The sequence below is a fragment of the Podarcis melisellensis genome, assembly GCF_964234715.1.
Source record: "Podarcis melisellensis genome assembly, chromosome: 5".
NCBI lineage: Eukaryota > Metazoa > Chordata > Lepidosauria > Squamata > Lacertidae > Podarcis > Podarcis melisellensis.
Genome location: NC_138537.1, coordinates 79,122,081 through 79,141,404, shown reverse-complemented (window position 1 = coordinate 79,141,404; position 19,324 = coordinate 79,122,081). Strand labels below are relative to the sequence as shown.

General features: G+C 45.8%; 1 protein-coding gene across 5 annotated transcripts in view; it reads left to right on the top strand.

Annotated features, from left to right (window-relative positions):
• The window catches only part of PRXL2A (peroxiredoxin like 2A), a 28,072-nt gene extending 13,289 nt beyond the window's left edge, over positions 1-14,783 (top strand). Inside the window, exons 1-6 of one of the 5 annotated variants that reach the window (XM_081913832.1) lie at positions 2,543-2,685; positions 7,297-7,476; positions 8,639-8,733; positions 10,820-10,960; positions 13,495-13,659; positions 14,374-14,783. In XM_081913832.1, coding sequence (XP_081769958.1) covers positions 7,299-7,476; positions 8,639-8,733; positions 10,820-10,960; positions 13,495-13,659; positions 14,374-14,481 — 687 coding nt within the window. In that variant the 5' untranslated portion in view covers positions 2,543-2,685; positions 7,297-7,298 and the 3' untranslated portion in view covers positions 14,482-14,783. Of the gene's footprint in view, positions 1-2,542; positions 2,686-2,890; positions 2,949-5,823; positions 5,843-7,296; positions 7,477-8,638; positions 8,734-10,819; positions 10,961-13,494; positions 13,660-14,373 lie in introns of those variants that run through there. The other 4 variants (XM_081913830.1, XM_081913829.1, XM_081913831.1 and 1 more) reach the window with 4 other exon arrangements.
• The last annotated feature ends 4,541 nt before the right edge of the window (positions 14,784-19,324 follow it).

The following is a 19,324-nucleotide window of genomic DNA, read 5'->3' as shown; positions in this document are numbered from 1 at the left end:
GAGGGGGCAGTGGTGGGGACCTCCATCAGCCAAGGGGCAAAAATCAGAAGCAGGGGAAGATCCACCTCTCAACAACACACAACCAGGAGAGCACCTCTCTGCCCTGCAACAGCAGAGCTCCCCAGAATTGAACCCTGCTCATTACCAGCAAGCTGCTTTTTGTGGAACTGGGCTTTATGAGACTTCCCAGGCGAGCAACTGTCCAGTTCCATATTACGGTGCGGAGATGGTGAGGCAGCCTCCACCACCATCTGGGAACTTCTTCATGGCATCAAGCACTTATACTCCCTGGTCTGCAACGGGGAATTATTCAGCTACAAATCCTGTACAAATGCAGAATGTTGATGGAAGTGCTTCGGACTCTCAGTTTTTCTCTTTAAGTCAGGTTTCGGAACAAAAGAGCCAGACTGCCAAGGAGAATTGGTTTCAGGGCAAAGATTTAGGATGAGAACCTGTAGCATTAAAGCAACAAAACAAGCTGCTCCTGAGTCTTACTCCATCCTATGGTGTAAGATGTTTGCAAATGCTGCTTGAAAAATACCAAAAATAGACATCAAAGAAATCCGTTTCCAGATTAGCATCCCTGAGAGGGGGCAATGACAATAAAGATATTATTATTATATTATTATTATTATTAACTCCTTCCTTGCTATCCTGTACATATTTTACAAGCTCTCTCTTTTAATGCATTTTAATATATTACTTCGATGTTTTGAATAAAGTTTGTTTTTTTAAAGGAAGGAAGCAGAAGCAGGAGAAGATTCAGAGCTGGAGGGTGGGTTGGAAGAAGGGGACTAAGAGGCAGGTCAGGCAAGTGAAGGGTCAGGTGTTTACCAAACCTCTCTTGTAAAACTGTCTCCAGAACCAAGAAGGGATTGAAAAGAGAGGGGCAGAGGCAGTTTCCACACAGGCATAGTCTCTGGGGAAGGTGCATCAACTGGTGGAGGGGGAGTGGTCCCTTGTTGCTGCAACTGCTCCATAAAGCGCAGAGCTGGGAATAGCTGCCTAGCCGCTAGATTGCTGTGCGTAGCTACCCAGAGCTGTAGAAACAAACCGTGAGTGTTATTTTTTGACAATAAATACGTAACTATCTGCTGTATGCATTCCTTCGGCTGGGAAGCACCTTGACAGATGGGCATTACAATGAGCAAAATAAGAAGTACAGTGGTACCTCAGGTTACATACACTTCAGGTTACAGACTCCGCTAACCCAGAAATAGTGCTTCAGGTTAAGAACTTTGCTTCAGGATGAGAACAGAAATTGTGCTCTGGTGGCGCGGCAGCAGCAGGAGGCCCCATTAGCTAAAGTGGTGCTTCAGGTTAAGAACAGTTTCAGGTTAAGAACGGACCTCCGGAATGAATTAAGTACTTAACCTGAGGTACCACTGTACCTTGCTGAAATTCAGCAATAAGAGTTGCCAACTTCTGCCAGCATTTCCTGCAACAGGCACAAGTTCTTTTATGACGTATCTGAACTGTTTGTACAATACACTGGTAACTGGTGTGGGAGAGGAGAAAAGGGACTTTTTGGCATGGGCTTTGATGACTGAGGTACCTTCCCTCTCAAAGTGTTCATATACTAATTTTTAGGTAATTCAACTGACATTTAAGGATCTGTTGGCTGACTGGTTCCTGGGAGTTGTCTCAGTTGGTATAGCATGAAGTTCTTAATCTCAGTTTCATGGGTTCGAGACCCATGTTGGGTAAAAGATCCCTGCATTACAGGGGGTTGGACTAGATCATTCTTGTGGTCCCTTCCAACTCTACAATTCTATGATCTCAATACTCGGGGCTCATCTACACTTCTGCTTGTCCTGGGCCTAGAAAGCTGAGTCGTTTTCCGCATGTCCCATGCTTTCTAAGCACGGGTTCAAGCAGTTTTGCCCCACCGCTTCCCTCTGAAAAATCCAATTGCCATTTGTTACAATTCAGAGCTAAAGATTGGGTTTTCTTGGGGGGAAAGTGGCGGGCCAAACAAAGGCATGGATAAGCCCTCTCTTGGATCCGTTTTATTTCTTTTATTAATATGACTGTGTTAGATTTTGTACTTAAATTTGTCACAAGGCTTGGGGTGACCCTGCACCTTTAGCCGGCTTGAGCTCACTCGCCCCAATTTGCCGAACAAAACCTGCAAATCAGCAAATAGGGTTTGTTCTTAGGTTGCCTAAGAATCAGTTCTGGGCAATGAGGCAGAGAAGCTCTGCAAAAGCGCCTTCTTAATTCTCCTTTCAAGCCACAAACGTCTAAAAGAACTGGACGCGGTCAGGCCAGGCTAGTAGTGGTTTCCACTGCCAAGTAATTTCTGTGGGCTTATTGTAATTTGTGTGGCATTTTTCTTTGCCACACCAGGATCACACGATCGGGACCACTTCTTCCAAACAACTTGCAAGGAATCGTATCCCTGGCACAATACTTTGTCATGAGCCAGCCCTAGATTTCAACATGATCTGTCTTGTGTAATGGCCTCTGGAGTGATGTGCTCAGGCTGACGCCAAGCTTTCTCATGCTGGCAGCGCGCCTGGTCCTGCCCACACTACTGAGAAGGGTGAGTCAAAAGCATCTTGCCCGTAGGAGCCTTTTCACATCGTATCTGCCCTTCTGCCAGCCTAGATGGCTCTTGGCTTCCTTTCGCCCGGGTGTCAAGTCTGTGCGTACCTGCCGGCTTACTAACTGTTGCGGGCACTGGTAAGTGCGTTCATTTCTTAACCCTTGCACATTTTCAGAGTCCAAACAGATATACTATCTGCATTCAGATCTGCATTGCTTCGTGCGTTGTGCATTCTCTGCAAGGAGGAGTAGATGGTTCTGTTGTGTTTCAAAACTCTCACACCCACTTGTCGTGTGTGCAGATATTATATATGTTTTGTTCCAGGCTTAGTAGGGCATTGGTTTCAGTCACGCTGTAATGAATGTGGTGGCCAGGCAGGATGAAAAATTGTGTATCTGTGGTATGAGAAGCCCAAATGGCACCAACATGATAAAAAACACAATATGATTGTATATATTGCAGGGGCCAGCGGTGTTGGGAGTTGTAGTTCAGCAGCGTCCTGAGGGCACTTGGATTATAGGTTTATGGTTGTGTGGTTGTTCGAGCTGCTCGTGCCCTTTTGTTTACTTCCCTCATGCCTTATTCATGAGAAGTTTTTACAAAGAAACAAACTCAGTTGGGAGAGTATGAGACTTTTAACCTCAGGGTTGTGGGTTTGTGCCCCACAATCACTACATTGCAGGGGTGTTAGAGTAGATGAGCCTTCCAAATCTACAATTCTGTGATTTCTTACCCATCTTTCACCCTGAGGTGGGTTACATGGTGGCTTTATGTTGATGTAGCAATTCAGATCGGAAGTTCCCTAACCCTATATTCATGTTTGAAGTTCTGTGACTGCCTGCATGCTATGCCCCACAAGCTTGAGGGGCGGGGGTTGGATAAGAGAAATGGCACTGGAGGTGGGAAGGCTTAATCCCCATACCCCAAGGCAACATCTTCAAGCGGACTCTGAATCAGGGCATTTCCATGGTTGCATTTGCTTTTTAAAAGTTTTAAAGTGGGAGGTGCAATTACAGGACTTCTGCCATCTTGTCTAGATTGGCCCTTAAAAGTGGGACAGGTTTAAAAGTAAACTCTAGTTGAAGCCAATGTGAATGCAATTGCACTAAAATTGGGAACATGATATGAAAGACAGATTTTTATTTACAGTGTGTGCCACCCAATCACAGATTTACTGTGTGGCTGCCATATTATACAGGGTCAGACGGTTTATTCAGCTGACTGCTCTGACTAAACTCTGCATCAGCTGACATCGTTGTTGTTGGACTACAACTCCCATCATCCCTAACCAGTGTTAGAAACTGAGATAGGAAAGCTAGGAACTAAATGGCAACTTAAACCTAGGTTATGAGCGCAACAACAGAATGTCTAGGCCCCCTTTTTTATAAGAAGGATACAAAGCTGAAAATGAATGAACCGCAGCTAAAATATTATGTTCATTTTTCACATGGTCCGGTCCTTTCCCTGCCCGCCCCCCCCTAATATTCTTAACAGGGTCTCTTCTCCAGTCTTCAGAGAGCAGCTAGAAGTGGGGAGGCAGAAAAAGACCCTCCTTTCCTTCCACTCTGCAGTTTCAATCTGAAATCTTAGGCGCAGCACTGTGCCCTGAGCTCAAAATGCTCGTGCTAATGAAATTCCCTGCCGCAAAATGTGCCCAGAACAGTGGGAGTTTCGAACACTGTCCCTAACCATTGGTCATGCTGGTTGGGATTTGCAGGAGTTGTACTCCACAACAGCAGGAGGACATGGCTATCTACTCCTTGGCTAGGGGTTTTTCTTCATAGCCACCTGGCTGAGGTCTGTCTCAGCTCTGATTCTCAACATCCTTTTAACAGGTTTCCAGGAACTGGCTCCAGACACAAGCTCTTAAATCCTACATTGCAAAATGTTTTCCAAGCGCCAATCCGAGCTACAGATTTTACAGCAGTTAAGCCACTTAAATCCTCAATGCTACTGTCAGAACAGTAGTAAATACGCAGGTATATGACATCTGGGTATTGGTCTCCTACCCATTGCCACCGCTGATACTCACTGATGTGGGATGAATAGATTACTATGATTGATTTATTTTTTTTAGGGAAGAAAACAAAAACAACCGGTTAACTTGAAATGCTGTTGGGAATATCTGTTCTGGTTGCTAGTATTAAAGTCTTCAGAGAAAACTCTGGGATTGAATAGCGATTTGTATAATCCAAGACAATGCTCTTTAAATATGTTGAATCCCACAGAAACCCCATTACCTGCTCTCCGGTGTTTTTTTGTTTTGTTTCTACCATCCTGGTGGGGCAGAGGTGCAGGTACAGAGGGAAATGGTGGGTCGTGGGACAAACCTCTTCTCTACCACCATCATCCCACCCACTGGTGTCTTGCCAGCAAAGTACCACTTTTTCTTCTATCTCCATCTCTGGTTCGGTTAGTAAGGAACCAACTGGAAGGTCTTAAATGGCCTGTTTTGATTCAGAGGTTGTCAATTGCTGACCCATGTTTCACGTCTTGACCTGCCTTGATGTCCACCAATGTCCCAATCATTGTGTTATTGTATGAGTTTTAATTTGCTTAAGTCTATTCCATTGTGGTTCTAACATTCTGAATGTTTTAAATAATGGTGATAAATTTTTTAGTGATAATTTTATTGTTTTATCTTCTTTCTAAACCTAAACTGCTTTGAGGGTCCCCCCCCCCCGCTTTACAATCGAGTGGTGTGTACATTTTATGAAATAAAATAAATATTGTTCGATCACACTGGGAACCAATGTGGTCAACTTGGTATTTTTTTATTTTTTTTTGCTTTCCTTACACTTCTTTCCTTGGGGGACGTCAGGTCCATGCCACACAAATTAAAGCACTAGAATTGGCACATCCGATCGCTCTTGTTCTGTTCCAGAGTGCTGCAGTCCTATATGATGGGAATGGATTTGCTTATATTGTGTATCAAATGTCCCCTTAAAAAATATGGCACTCTTCTCTCCTTTCCATCTGCCATTCCAACTTATGAGTGAGCCCTACTGCCTTGTCCCTTTTCATTTTTTAACCAAAATTGTAGCATCTCCAGCCATATGCCAGCAGAGCTAACAGATTCAGAGTTCACAGTGGCTAAGTCCAAGTAGAATCCCTGCTTCAAAACATGCCTTTTGCCATATGCTGCGATGGCTTGTTTGGAATATTGTACAAATAAGATCTCGGCAGCCTCCAAGGTCGGATGTGGGGGAGATTCTGACTCAGTTCTGTCTCTTTGAAACTGTGTTCTGGGTTAGAGGGAACGTAGATTGGCATGCTCCTGGTTGTATGCAATGTGTGAGCAATGAATCAGTATTTATTGCACAAATGTTTTCCCAACATGGCACTAATGATATCACTGTGACTGAGGAAAGATCAGTGTGCAGCTAGCCATTTTATTATGCACATGGTTCGCCCTTCCATGATGCAATGCGCTTGTGTGAACTAAGCAAATAAAACATTTTTGTTTAGGCAAGCCTATCCCAGATATATAGATGTTGACATCTTTTAATCTCTTTTTAGATTACCTCTGGTTTTACTTGTTTTTGAAATGTTTTCACTACAGTATTTGCTTTTAAAAACTGTTTTGATTGATAATTTTTTAAAAAGTCTTGTAAACTGCTTTAGAGGTTTTGTTACAATCAAGTGGTATATAATTTTTTGTAAAACAAAGAAAAAGCTTGTAGATCCTGTGCGGTTTTTTTTTTAATGTGCCTTTGATTGTGCCATGAACAAAGTGACCCAGAAATATTTTAAATAAGAAAATAAAATGTTGCCAGGGAAATAGATAGCTCAGTTGGTTAGAGAGTGGTGCTTATAATGCCAGGGTTGCAGGTTCGATTCCCATATGGGACAGCTGCATGTTGGACTAGATGATCCTCAGGGTCTCTTCCAATTCTGTGATTCTATAGCTGAGAATCTTCCATTTTCTCCAACTGCTCCCTCTGAGCCCCTTGAGAATCCCTCTTCTTGGAGAAACCCTGCAAAAACCATGGGAAAGGGAATCTATTTATCTGTTCCCTTTTAGAGCACAACCCTCCCAAGGAGTTACTGTATATAGCTAAAGAAGATCCACTTAAATGGTATGGAATCTAAAATTCCAGAATGCGGGGGTGAATGTATGCCCTTATATTTGGGTTTTTTTTAAAAAAAGGGGGGGCACTTACGGTAAGTTGGTGTCCAGGCAGTCCAAATTAAGTGCCAATAGCATGACAGGTTGCAAAAGCTAGCTTATCACAGACAGTGGCGAGCATGAGTCAGTTAGTGGATATCTTCTTCTGCCTCCCTTCCGAGATTCCAGCGGACATTGCCCACACCCTTTGAAGTATCCTTGGAGCCCGTAAGGATTGTAATTTTACTCTTTGAAAGTGGCAACCACTGCCTACTGAAAAGCAAGATTGCTTGCTGACTCCCCTGTTTCGGTAGAAAAAGCAGTTTGCAATTTACACTTGGGGGTTCTTGGCTAATCGATGGACAAACCAGACCACCACCCCCAACCTTCTCCTGCCAACGTGCCGTTCAATTCTGTGTCTCTCAGTGTCTCTCAGTTCTGTATCTGTCAGTGATGGTTTCATGGAGAAATCATAATGGTCCAAGTTGGGAACTCTTTGAACATCAAGCCAGTACCTTGTAAACAAAATAATCCCGTTGGGTCTCTAGGTGAAATTGGTTCTGTAGGATTATTTTGTCTTGAAACCTTGTCAGCTAGTGGAGTAATGGATACCTTTTTCTTTGGTTTTTTTGTTTTTCAGACATGTGTTCGGAGCTTGACCTGGGCTATTTCTCCATGGCAATGTGGACCATTGGCCTCGGAGCCATTGGGGCTGCTGTGACAGGGATAATCCTTGCCAATACAGATTTGTTTCTGACTAAAGCGGAAAAGGCTTCCTTGGATTTTCTCGGGTCGGCAGATCTGAAGACTCTGGGAGGTGGTAAGGCTTATTATGTGTGGTCGGGTCCTCTGTGGGCTGAGAACCCAGTGTTCTGAAAAAGCAGTCGGTTATACTTTGGAAAGCCTGTTGCGGGAAAGAACCTTGATTTCCAGTCATGGGAAAAAGACCCATGAGCCGCATTTCTGCCTTTGTGGATTCGGATCTGCAGCCTTCTAATATGTGGCATAGAGTTTACCACAATTCCCTTTGTTTCCAGCAGGCACTGAACTGCTTATATCAGAGGTTTTCAACCTTTCTGAGTCTATGGCTCCCTTCACCAACTACGGTACATTCTTTCTGTGACACCCCTGTAAGGCTGAGGAGCCCAGTTGTTGGCAGCCTCTCACCCATTTTCGAATACCCTCCCTTGTGGACTGTTCCCTCAGCCCCCTCTCCTCTCTCCTCTCCCCTCTCCTTGGGAATCCTCTGGGCAGCTGCTGCTGCCGTCCCTGGACAACATTTCCCTACGGAGCTTATAGCCAGGGCTGCTGCAATAAATAGCTGTCCTAGCCTTTGGGAGGCAGACCCGAGAGGGCATCAGAGGAGGGAGGGAAGGAAGGAGGGACAGAGGCCAGTGTTGCCTGCAGCACCCCTGACCATCATTCAAGGCACCCCAGGGTGCCACGGCACACTGGTTCGAAACCACTGGCTTATATGGTTAAAATGGCACCACATGTTCACAAGTGGGACTTAATAAATGGGCTTGTTTGCAGAAGTACAAAAAATATTTTTTTTGAGGGGGGAGCCCTCTGGGAACTGCAGAAACAACCCAGGGAGGACCGAATATGATCAGTGCTCACAGAATGCTGACTGTCTTGCGGAAATGAGTGGGGGGCGGAATGAATATTTGGAATCCTAAACAGAAGCGCTTCACTCTGCAACACTTGGTTACAGATCCCACTTGCTCCCGTGTTTCTGAAAGAAAATGTGTTCACTGAAAGGCCCCAGCCCAACTCAGTGAGGCTGTACTTGCCACGCACAGCTTGTGAGCCCGTGGCATGGTGGCTTCAATTATATCATTCAGCGTAACACTTGAAATTCAAGTGGTCTCCAAAAGCCCCATAAATAATATCGAAAAGAAGATAGTCCATCTCACACGGCTGCCAAAGTGAACAAGAGGCAACAAGGACCATAATGACATACGCTATTGTTTGTCCCTCAGCAGAGCCAAGAGCATTCAAAGCAGAGGAACTGTGGAGAAAGCATGGCGCTGTCATCATGGCAGTGCGGCGGCCTGGATGATTTTTGTGCAGAGAGGTAGCGTGTTTTCCTTGTGGTTTCTTTCTAAAGAGCAAATGATGGGGTTTAACCTTGCTATTTCAAGATGCTTGTGGGCTGCATGGATACAGAGATAAGGGTCTAGTATGTTTTCCATGTTGCCAATTTTTTGGTACTATGTTAAAGAGTTTCACAGAATCATGGAGCTGGAAGGGACCACAAGGGACACCTAGTCCAACCCCCTGCAATGCAGGAATCTCTTGCCCAAGTGGGGCTTGAACTCACAACACGGAGATTAAGAGTCTCATGCTATACCAACTGAGTTATCATATTTGCTTCTTGATTATTTTTTTTGGTCAATCTCCTTTTCCAAATCTTCCATTCAGATGAGCTGTGGTAGGAATATTACAGGTCCAGCCCTGTTTGGGTTTTCTTTTTCATACTCAAGTCCTCTTCCTATGTCTACCTTCCTCCTATTGTTCTGTGTTGGACGCCTGGCAGTGTGGAGATGTGGTTGAGAGATCCTTCAGCGGCTAAACTTACCATTAATTTTGAGCTTAGGTTTCCTTAGGTTACAACATGTGTTTTGACCTTTGCGTTTTGCTTGGCTTTAGATTTACACAAGGAAAGCCTGATTTTCCTCCCAGTTATGTTAATTAGATTATTACAATTATAAGATGGTTACAATAATAAAGCATATACACACAGAGAGAAAGAGACAACAATTTAAAACAAGGTATTACCGTATTTTTCGCACCATAGGGCGCACCGGACCATAGGGCGCACCCAGTTTTTTGGGGGGGAAATAAAGGGGGGAAAATTATTCCCCCCCCAGGTGCGGGGCTGGGGCGGGGGAAGCTAGAGCTTCCCCCGACCCCAGCCCTCAAACAGGCAGCTCTCCGCAAGCAGCGGGAGCGCTCCCGCTGCTTGCGGAGAGGTCCGCGAAGCCTGGACGCGCTGAGCTCAGCGCGCCCAGGCTTCGGCATGCATGCAGCTCTCCGCAAGCAGCGGGAACGCTCCCGCTGCTTGCGGAGAGGTCCGCGAAGCCTGGACGCGCTGAGCTCAGCGCGCCCAGGCTTCGGCATGCAGGCACCTCTCCGCAAGCAGCGGGAACGCTCCCGCTGCTTGCGGAGAGGTCCGCGAAGCCTGGACACGCTGAGCTCAGCGCGCCCAGGCTTCGGCATGCAGGCACCTCTCCGCAAGCAGCGGGAAGGCTCCCGCTGCTTGCGGAGAGGTCCGCGAAGCCTGGACGCGCTGAGCTCAGCGCGCCCAGGCTTCGGCATGCAGGCACCTCTCCGCAAGCAGCGGGAACGCTCCCGCTGCTTGCGGAGAGGTCCGCGAAGCCTGGACGCGCTGAGCTCAGCGCGCCCAGGCTTCGGCATGCAGGCACCTCTCCGCAAGCAGCGGGAGCCCAGCGCTGGGCTCCTGCTGCTTGCGGAGAGGTGTGCGAAGCCTGGAGAGCATGAGGGGTTGGTGCGCACCGACCCCTCTCACTCTCCAGGCTTCAGCGAAAGCCTGCATTCGCACCATAGGACGCACACACATTTCCCCTTCATTTTTGGAGGGGAAAAAGTGCGTCCTATGGTGCGAAAAATATGGTAATTAAAATGTTCTTTTAATTAATCCTGCAATCCTAACCCTAGGAAGAAGCCCCCTTGAATTCACCAATACATGGTTAGGATTGCACTGTGACTTATTTTAAATATTTTTAGGTTGCATACCCGGACTGTGTCTAGCCAACTAAATCTCAAAACCACAAGAAATTGAAAGAAGGCGACAGTCCTAAAATCTGCAACAAATGATGGAATTAAAATGTGAAAAGCGGTCGCAGAACACAGTTAAAAGTGTTCTAGCTGTCTAAAGATGGAAAGGAAAGAATCCAGTGGCGTTCCGCTAGGAGGTCCACAGTTGCAATGCCACCATGCAGCAGGTTCTGCCTATTCCTTAGATAGGCCACAGAGCATTAGCACTTCTAAAATCCCCTGCCAATGTGATGCCATCTTAACATACATTCCCACAGGCTTCATTTCAGGGCATGTTTGATAAGAGCAGTGCGAGGGTTGTCTCTACATAGGATGGCTTGTAGGCTGCAGCCACATAACTTATCTCTTCTCTCATTCATAAGGAAGCTGCTCAGCTGTCCTCTCTGAAGCCCCAGCTTGACCAGCTGGGCATACCTCTGTATGCTGTTGTGAAGGAGAACATTGGGACCGAGGTGGAGCAATTTCAGCCGTATTTCAAGGGGGAGATATTTCTGGATGCAAAGGTAGATGCAATCGGTGACTTGTATTTGGGTTGTTCATCTGTCTCATAGATTATGTTAGAGGTTTTGAGCCACTCTGTCTGAATGTGTTTCCAGGTGCGGGGGGGGGGGGGTTTAAGGCTATTCTTGCTTAAACTGGTTTGTGAAGCAGGCGTTAAGTTTGCACTGGCCAAAAAGCTTATACGGTCCTTTATTGGCAAAAGGTTCACAGGTGGCTCAAAGATATGTGTGGGGAAACTCCACAATTCACCATTGAGCCCCTCCTGTGCTGCTTGGCTGAAGGTTTGATCATTTGCAAATGTGAAACAAGAGTTTTTGTAATGCAAATTTGCATTCAGAATGCCATTTGCATTGCATAGTGATTTGGGCTTTTTTAAAAAATGCCCATAGCTTGGGTGTTGGCTCCCCACCCCCTATAAAGGCATGCCTCTCTTGCTATCTTCTTTGCAGGGGCACACAGTGGAATACATTCCCACATAGGTTTTTGACCACCTTCAGAAATGAAAGCTGCTCATGTTGGTCCATGATCCCACTTACTAAAATTTCGGAGCACACAGATCCCTCCAGCAGAGCCACTGTGATAAGAGATGTGGCTATGCCTCTTCTCTTGCAACTAGGGGGTCTGGAGGGAAGTCGGTGGCGTGAAGATTATCTTAGCAAAGCTGCTACTTAAGAGGCTAATTGGCTTTTGCTTTTCTATTTATATATCATAAATATACATAGGCAGAAAACAGGTTAGCTCTGAAGCACTGGCCTGTCTTTGCATGATTTCCCCATTAGCATGCATAGATAAATGGAAAGATTAGGACATCTATTTATTCCCCACATAATTGGGCTGTGTGTCTTATTAGGCACCCCATCTTTTAGCAGGTGCCAAAAATAAAAAGAAAGTTGGTAACAAATCAGTTGTGTGTGCTTCACCAGTAAGAACAGATACTGCGATGGCATTTCACTTATGTTTACTAATGGTAAACCAAGCGGGGAGTAAGTTCGGGGCAGAATAAACAGATCCTTTTTTATGGATCGGGATGCAGATGAGAGGGGAAGGGGGGAGGCAGGCGAGAAAGAAATGAATGAAAAGGTAGAGAGGGGGAGCAACTCTTTACTCAGGAGGGGGTGCTAAAAACATTACAATTCTGCAGCTAGGAAACCCAAATTCTACTCAACCATGAGAACCTGGTTTCAGCAACTTCTCTAAATCATTCAAAGCCCTTGCCCCAGGGCTGGCCCACCCATGAGACAAGGTGAGATGATCGCCTCAGGCAGCAGGATCCACAGAGGGAGCTGATCCTGCCTCCAAGGAATGCATTGCCTGCTGCTTTTGCAGTGGCAGCTCCTCAGAGGCTGGAATTGCCACTTCCTCAGCAGCCATACCCCAATGCTGCCTCTATCTACAATGGCCCCTTGGCCAGTAGGAGGCACTGTTGGTCTCCTCTCACCCTTGTCCCTGATGTACAGCTTTATTCCCATCTTGTTCCTGATGTAGATCTCCGCTCACCCATTCTCCCATGGTGGTGGGGAGGCGCCATTTTGTGGCTTGCCTCAGGTGCCAAAATGTCTTGGGCCAGCCCTGCTCCCCACAGCCATTAGAGACCTTACACAATGACTCTTCCAGCTCCTGAAATTGCAGCAGCCATCACCTAAGTACTTTCAAAGAATCATAGAGTTGGAAGGGGTTCAAGGGTCATCTAGTCCAACCCTCTGCAACATAGCAATCTCAGCTAAAGCATTTCAAGCATATATTTGTAGCTATAAGGGCTAGAAGCTTATTTTGGCGTGAAAGCCAAGATTCTGAGGAAGCTTCGTTTTTGCGCCCAGTACCACGCTCTGTAGGGACGCGGGTGGTGCTGTGGTGTAAGCCACTGAGCCTAGTGCTTGCCGATTGGAAGGTCGGCGGTTCGAATCCCTGCGACGGGGTGAGCTCCCATTGCTTGGTCCCTGCTCCTGCCAACCTAGCAGTTCGAAAGCACATCAAAGTGCAAGTAGATAAATAAGTACCGCTTCAGCAGGAAGGTAAACAGCGTTTCCATGCGCTGCTCTGGTTTCGCCAGAAGCGGCTTAGTCATGCTGGCCACATGACCTGGAAAAACTGTCTGCAGACAAAAGTCGGCTCCCTTTGCCAGTAAAGTGAGATGAGCGCCGCAACCCCAGTTGTTCACGACTGGACTTAACTGTCAGGGGTCCTTTACCTTTTTACCACACTCTGTGGCCATGCACACACCATGCATATAAAGTACCTTGCCCCCAAAGAATGCTGGGAACTGTAGTTTACCCCTCAGAGGTACAATCCCCAGCACCCTTAAACTACAGCTCCCAGGATTCTTTGTAGGGAGCGATGTGCTTTAAATGTATATGGCATGCAAGCAGCCTACTGTCCCTGCACTCCTGCATAATGAGAATGTATACAAAGTCCTAACGGTGGTAGTCTGAACCTTGTTTACCTTTTGTTTTGCTCCGAATCAGGAAGCATTGTGTTTCTCTAGGAAGAACACACACTCTCTCTGTTTTGACTCAGTGTTTCTAATCCCTTTCTACAGAGACGTTTCTATGGGCCTAAGAAAAGAAAGATGACCTTTTTGGGCATGTTTCGCTGCAGCGTCTGGAGGCATTTCTTCAACGCTTGGAAGCATGGCTATACTGGGAACTTGGAAGGAGAAGGCTTTGTCCTGGGAGGAGTTTTCGTTATTGGTCCTGGGGAGCAGGTACCTCTGTGTGTGTGTGTATGCGCGTGTGTGTATATGTCTCTCTGTGTGTAAATGAGCGGGTGCAAAGCTGTTTCCATGCATCCTGTAGTTCCATGTTCTGCAGTTTTCAACCTCTAGAAGGGTCTTGGAGACCACTGCTCTCTCTTGTCTGGTCTCCTGCATTGAGGCAGAACCAAGACTCCATTGAACATTCAGCATCCTTCACAGAGGGCGGCCCCACTTTTTTGGTTTCATGATCTGGGAAAGATGCAAAGAGGTATTCATCTTGCTGAAAGCCCAGGCCTTGATTCTTGCAGCTGACTCCATTCCTGAAAGGCCAGGGAGCAAAAAAGTTAGTCTTACAAAGGTAACGAAATGCAAAATACTGAAATCCTAACCGGGGCGATCAGGTATGGTATTGCATTTTTTTAAAAAAGGAAATCCCAAAGTAAGGGATGTGGTAAATGAGGCATGGGCATCGCCAGGATTTATTGGGGAAGGGGGGCAGGACAACCCACCACCCTGGTCCTGTTCCAGAAATGGATCTTCTCAATTAGGGATTTTCTCAATTTTGCACCCGTGTAGAGGAAGCGCTTACGCTGCCCAAATCCAGCGCTACTTCACGTGCACAGAAATAGGGAGCTTAGAGGAGTTGCACAAGTTTAAGAGCCTCAAACATAGTTTTGTACAAAGGAAGTGCGTACCTGACCCACATTTTCCCTTTTATTTTAGGGCATTCTCCTGGAGCATCGTGAGAAGGAATTTGGAGACAAAGTGAGCCTTGATGCTGTCATTGAAGCTGTTGAGAAGATCCAACCACAACCTTCAGAGCATAACTAGAGATATATATGGCCCTTTCTTACTTACGAAAAAGCTACAAAGTCTGGGTGCAAACTCTTAACTATATCTCTAACTTGTTCCTAGAGAGCAAACACAATGTTCCATTATAGCGGCTGTTTAGTACTACTGTTGGCTCCAGATATTCCTTCTGTGTTTCTTTTACTGGATTAATGACGGGCTTGGTCTGAAATCCAAAGATCTAGCCAAGACAGTTTCCAGTTGGAACAAAACTGCTAGGTGTATCTGGATATCTGAATGCAGGAATGATGACAGAAAGCTAATAAAATCTACATTTGAAACAATTACGGGAGTCCCAATTGGTTTTTGTTTTGTAGCTTTGTAAAGTCACCTTGCTAACCAGCCCTTATTTCATCATAGCTCCCAGCCCTTTAGAACTTTTCCCTCGCTGGGCCAAGTGTCATACTACCTGTGATCTTTGAGATCTGTCATCAGGCTTTCTCGAATGTTTCTTTTTTAAAAAAAATGGTTTTAATTAAAGATTTCATTGGAGGGTTTAAAAATAATTAATTGCAACCTTGTGGGAGGGAATTGTGTTGGGATAGCAGAGCTGGGAAGGAGGCGTTAAAATTCCTAATGTGCTGTTTTTTATTAGTTTTTCTGTGTTACAAAACAAAGCTAGAGGGAAAGGTACACCTAGTATTTTTCACAGTTCATTTACATTTAGTGAGAGACACTTTGGTCATATAATAAAACAGTCAGTATTCCTGGTTGCTACTACAGCTTTGGAAAAAAACATTTAAAAAAACATGCAAAACCCTAGCACCTTCCGAAAATGGATCTCCTGACTCACATCTCGATTAGCCCTCTGGGCAAAGGGCGTTTTCCACAAGAGTAACTTATTTTTAGTTTTCATTATAATAAAACATAGAGGGGTGAAGTATTTGCAATGCCCAAATGAGCATTCTGGCAAAGGCAGGCTTTGTAATTGCATATCTCTTTGCAAACCTGCTTGAAGCAAGAACTGCTTTTGAAGTCTCGGGGCTCTTCTAGAGAAGTGTCTTCTTGCAGCGTTGTTCTTAAACATGTCACTGGTGCAATAGTATCACGATAGAGGTAGATTTACACCACCGTCCATGTATAATTCTGCTTTTTTGTTCTGTCACGCTTCCCCCGTGTTGCTGCTTTTATTGCCCTCAGGAGGGCAACTCTTGCGACAAAACCAGGATGCCAACCACACAACACCCAAATGTTATTTGTGGCATGAACAGTTACTGGATTTCAGCAGGAAGGGAAAAGATACGCACCAATTGGGAACGAAGCAGTACGCCCGTTCTCGGGCACAAACAGCATAGAAACGGGTTGTGTATAACTGCGCCGATTGCACCATAAATAGATAATAAAAAGAACATGCCTTGTTTCTTCGCTCCTCATGACCCCAGCTGGTTGCCCCAATTTCCCGTGCAATTCCTTTGGGGCAAAAAGGACTCGTGTGGATTTGGCACATGAGGGCAAGTGTATAAAATTGTGCTGAAATTCTATTTATTTTTTACTCTCCACACACAAAACGAGTGTCATCCCTCCACCTCCTCCATGTCGGTCCTCATTTGTGTTTACCCTGCCACAGCGCGTAGGTCACTTTCCCCATTGTTATTTTGCAGCGGTCTCAATAACCAATTGGGAAGTGCATCTTATCCCAAAGATAATTAAATACACTGCCTTCTAACCACAACAAATACAGATTCCAGGCGGAACTTGCATTCTCTGTTTGTCAACTGAGGAAAGATGTGTTTGTCTTAGAGAATTTAGACTGCTCCCTTCCTTGCCATATAGCATTTCTTTTTAAAAATAAACCAGCACTGATCTATTAAACCACATACTCATTTTTTGGGGAGGGAGGGGGCACGGCAGTTGCAAGCATTAACGGGAGAGGCGCATGCTCACAGCCCTACAGCCCCGTCACACATTCTTTCCACATGGGAACAGGCCTCAGGTCCACTTATTTAATGCATATATGTTCAATGGGACTCCAATGGTAGCTGTTTTTTGAAGGTGCAAGCAGTCTTAGGATGGGATGAATTGTACTGCAGAACTGGCAAGGTGGTTGTTAAATGTTCAGAAAAAGTCAGAAGCCCAAGGCAGGATAAGTTCCTCAACTACGGTTATTCAACATTGTCAGTGACAATGGCTCACTCATAGGAAAACAAAACCTGAACTCACAGGACTACTCAATAAAAGCCCCAGCATGAACAGCTGACAGTTGAAAGTGCTTGCGCTTACTTGCCATTAGAACGTTCGTCTACCAACGCTTATACGATTAGTTAGAACGCGCCTTATAACATAAAAAGTGTTAAACCCAATACATAACAGTGGTGTTCAACTTCTTACATTCCTGCTTTTCCCTTGGAACTGGGGTTTCTGAACGTTTGATAGCCTTGGGGCCCACGTGAGACAACTGAAAATTAGTGAGGCCCACCTGTCACAAAATGGTGGTCCAGGGGCAGAGCTAGTCAAAATGGCTGCCAAAGTAAGACTTCAGCATAATCAGCTGGTAAGCCACAGGCATCCTTTTCTACTGAGCATGCAAGAAGCTCTGTAGCCTTATGAGGCTTTGCCCTCGGGTGGTAAAAATATTGCGCCCGGGAAAGGAAGATGGGAGTCAACAGACACTCAAGGAATAGTTCCGGAGAAAAAGCTTTATTTCTACCATCCATGAACTGGTAGAAGGAGCAAGTGTGATAGTTCACAAACAAGCACGAGTTCACAGTCATTTGCACAGAGTATATATTCCCCTTCCAGTTCCCTCCCCTTTCTCCTCCCCCTCAGGAGTCCTGCCCCATGTTGAGGTTCTTGAGCATGAACAGAAAGCTCCTGTGTTTGAACTCTTTTGGGACTCTCGGCGCCCTTCCCAGGAAAGGGGAATGAGAGCAGTTCAGCATGTCCAAAGATGTTGCAACTGAGTGAGATAAAAATCAGTTCTCAGGCTTGAGTATTCTTGGCAATGACAGAGCCGATTCATTAGCCTTTTGAAGCCTTCTTGTACTGATAAAAGAATAACATTTTTCCTATGCATCTTGTGAGGAAAGCGGAGAAAAGCAGAGAAAAGCTGTTTTGGATTTTTAGAAGTCAAAAGAAATTTTGGACAGTTTTGAGGCATTTCCAGCTAGGACTTGGGGGTGGGGGGACCCTGCCTAAAATGCTGGAGAGCTGTTGCCAGTCAGCGTAGATATCATCAAGCTGACCTGAGTATAACTGCCTATGTTCCACAACTCAGATTTGCTCAAGCTAAGTAGACAATTTGTTCTGGAAGTGACATGGTTCAGCCTCTCCTCTTTGGGCAGAGGTCACTGATCCAATTAGAAAAGGCCTTGGGAGGAGAGGCTTGAGTTACGCATACACCCTCCACAAATTTCATGCCCCCTCACTGTTCATCTCCAGGCAGGAAATTGTGGGAAGGGGGGGCGACGACACACAAGGGCATTTGCCCCCAGTACAGCAAAAGTATTAGGGGGCTCAAAACCTGAACACCTGGTGCTGCCTCAGTACAGTTTCACGCTTCCATTGATGGGCTCCATTGAAAACGGCTTCTCCATGCGAACCAGGAAGAGACCTCTCCAGACAACAGAACAACTCTTCTGATCTCTGCGGCAACAATCTCCTGGGTGACACAGATGCCATTAGATAGTTTAATATGTGTGTTCCTCCGCACCCCGCTCGAATGTGCTACAAGTATGCGGTGCTTATGTTCCACAGCACAGGAGCATTCCCATCCCCATCCCAAGCCATGTTGAGATCCTACACCTCTGTTGATAAAAAGGTGATTATAAACTGTTTCAATATGCAGTTACAGCGGCAAGAATACTAATGGCCCAAAAATGGAAACAAGAGGAACTACCGACCTTGACTGAGTGGAGAATGAAACTTATGGATTATGCAGAATTGGATAAAATGACTGGAAAAATTAGATATCAGAAAGATCACAAATTCATTGAGGACTGGGGAAAGTTTACGGAATATCTGAAAACTGTATGTGATGAACAGACAACGCTAGTGAGTTTTAAAGAGGCTTTGTGATAAACCAAGGTATATTGTAAGAAAGAAACTGAGATGGAAGGTTATTATCAAATCGGCAATACTACATAGAAAATGTGTAAAGATATGAAAAATGGATGATTGAAGGAGGTACTGGTGGAAGTTCAAAAACTGTAAATTGGTAAACATGGTTGTCAAAATTATTTGTTAAAGAAAAACTTAATAAAAATTTATACATAGAGAGATCCTACACCTCTGTTGTAAGTACTCGAGTACCAGAACTCCACACAGGATGCGTTATTGGGAGCAACATAGTTTTAACAGTGTTCAGTTAGAAACCATATCCCCAGAACAGCCTATTATGCAGCCAGAGACTGCAAACCTCCTTGGCTGTTAGAGGCTGTTTGTGCATATTGATGCTTGTTCTGGACTTTTCTGGGGGGGGGAGGGGGGATTATAGATTGTCTGGTTTAAGTGATGAACAGAGATTATGTGTTTGGCCACAAAAGCAGAATCCTTAGGATGACTGATACTGCCAGAAGCAGAAGTGCATGGTGGGAAGGGAAGGGAAGATTCCTTCCCTGTCTATAAGGAACCAGTGGCGAAGCTGCATGCTCCGGGGGTGGAGAGCAGGCAGGGGCGTGGCATGCGTGTGTCCCAGGGGGCGTGGCATGCCGCCCGCGGGGGTGTGGCACATGTCCCGCAGGGGCGTGGCGCCCGGAGTGGTGGTGGTGGGGTGTGCGGCGCGTGTTCAGGGGGCAGCCGCAATGGTACCCCCCTCCCTGATGGTGCCGGGGGCATGCGCTCCCCCCACCCCCCTTTCCTCCACTAGTATAAGGAACAACACTGGATG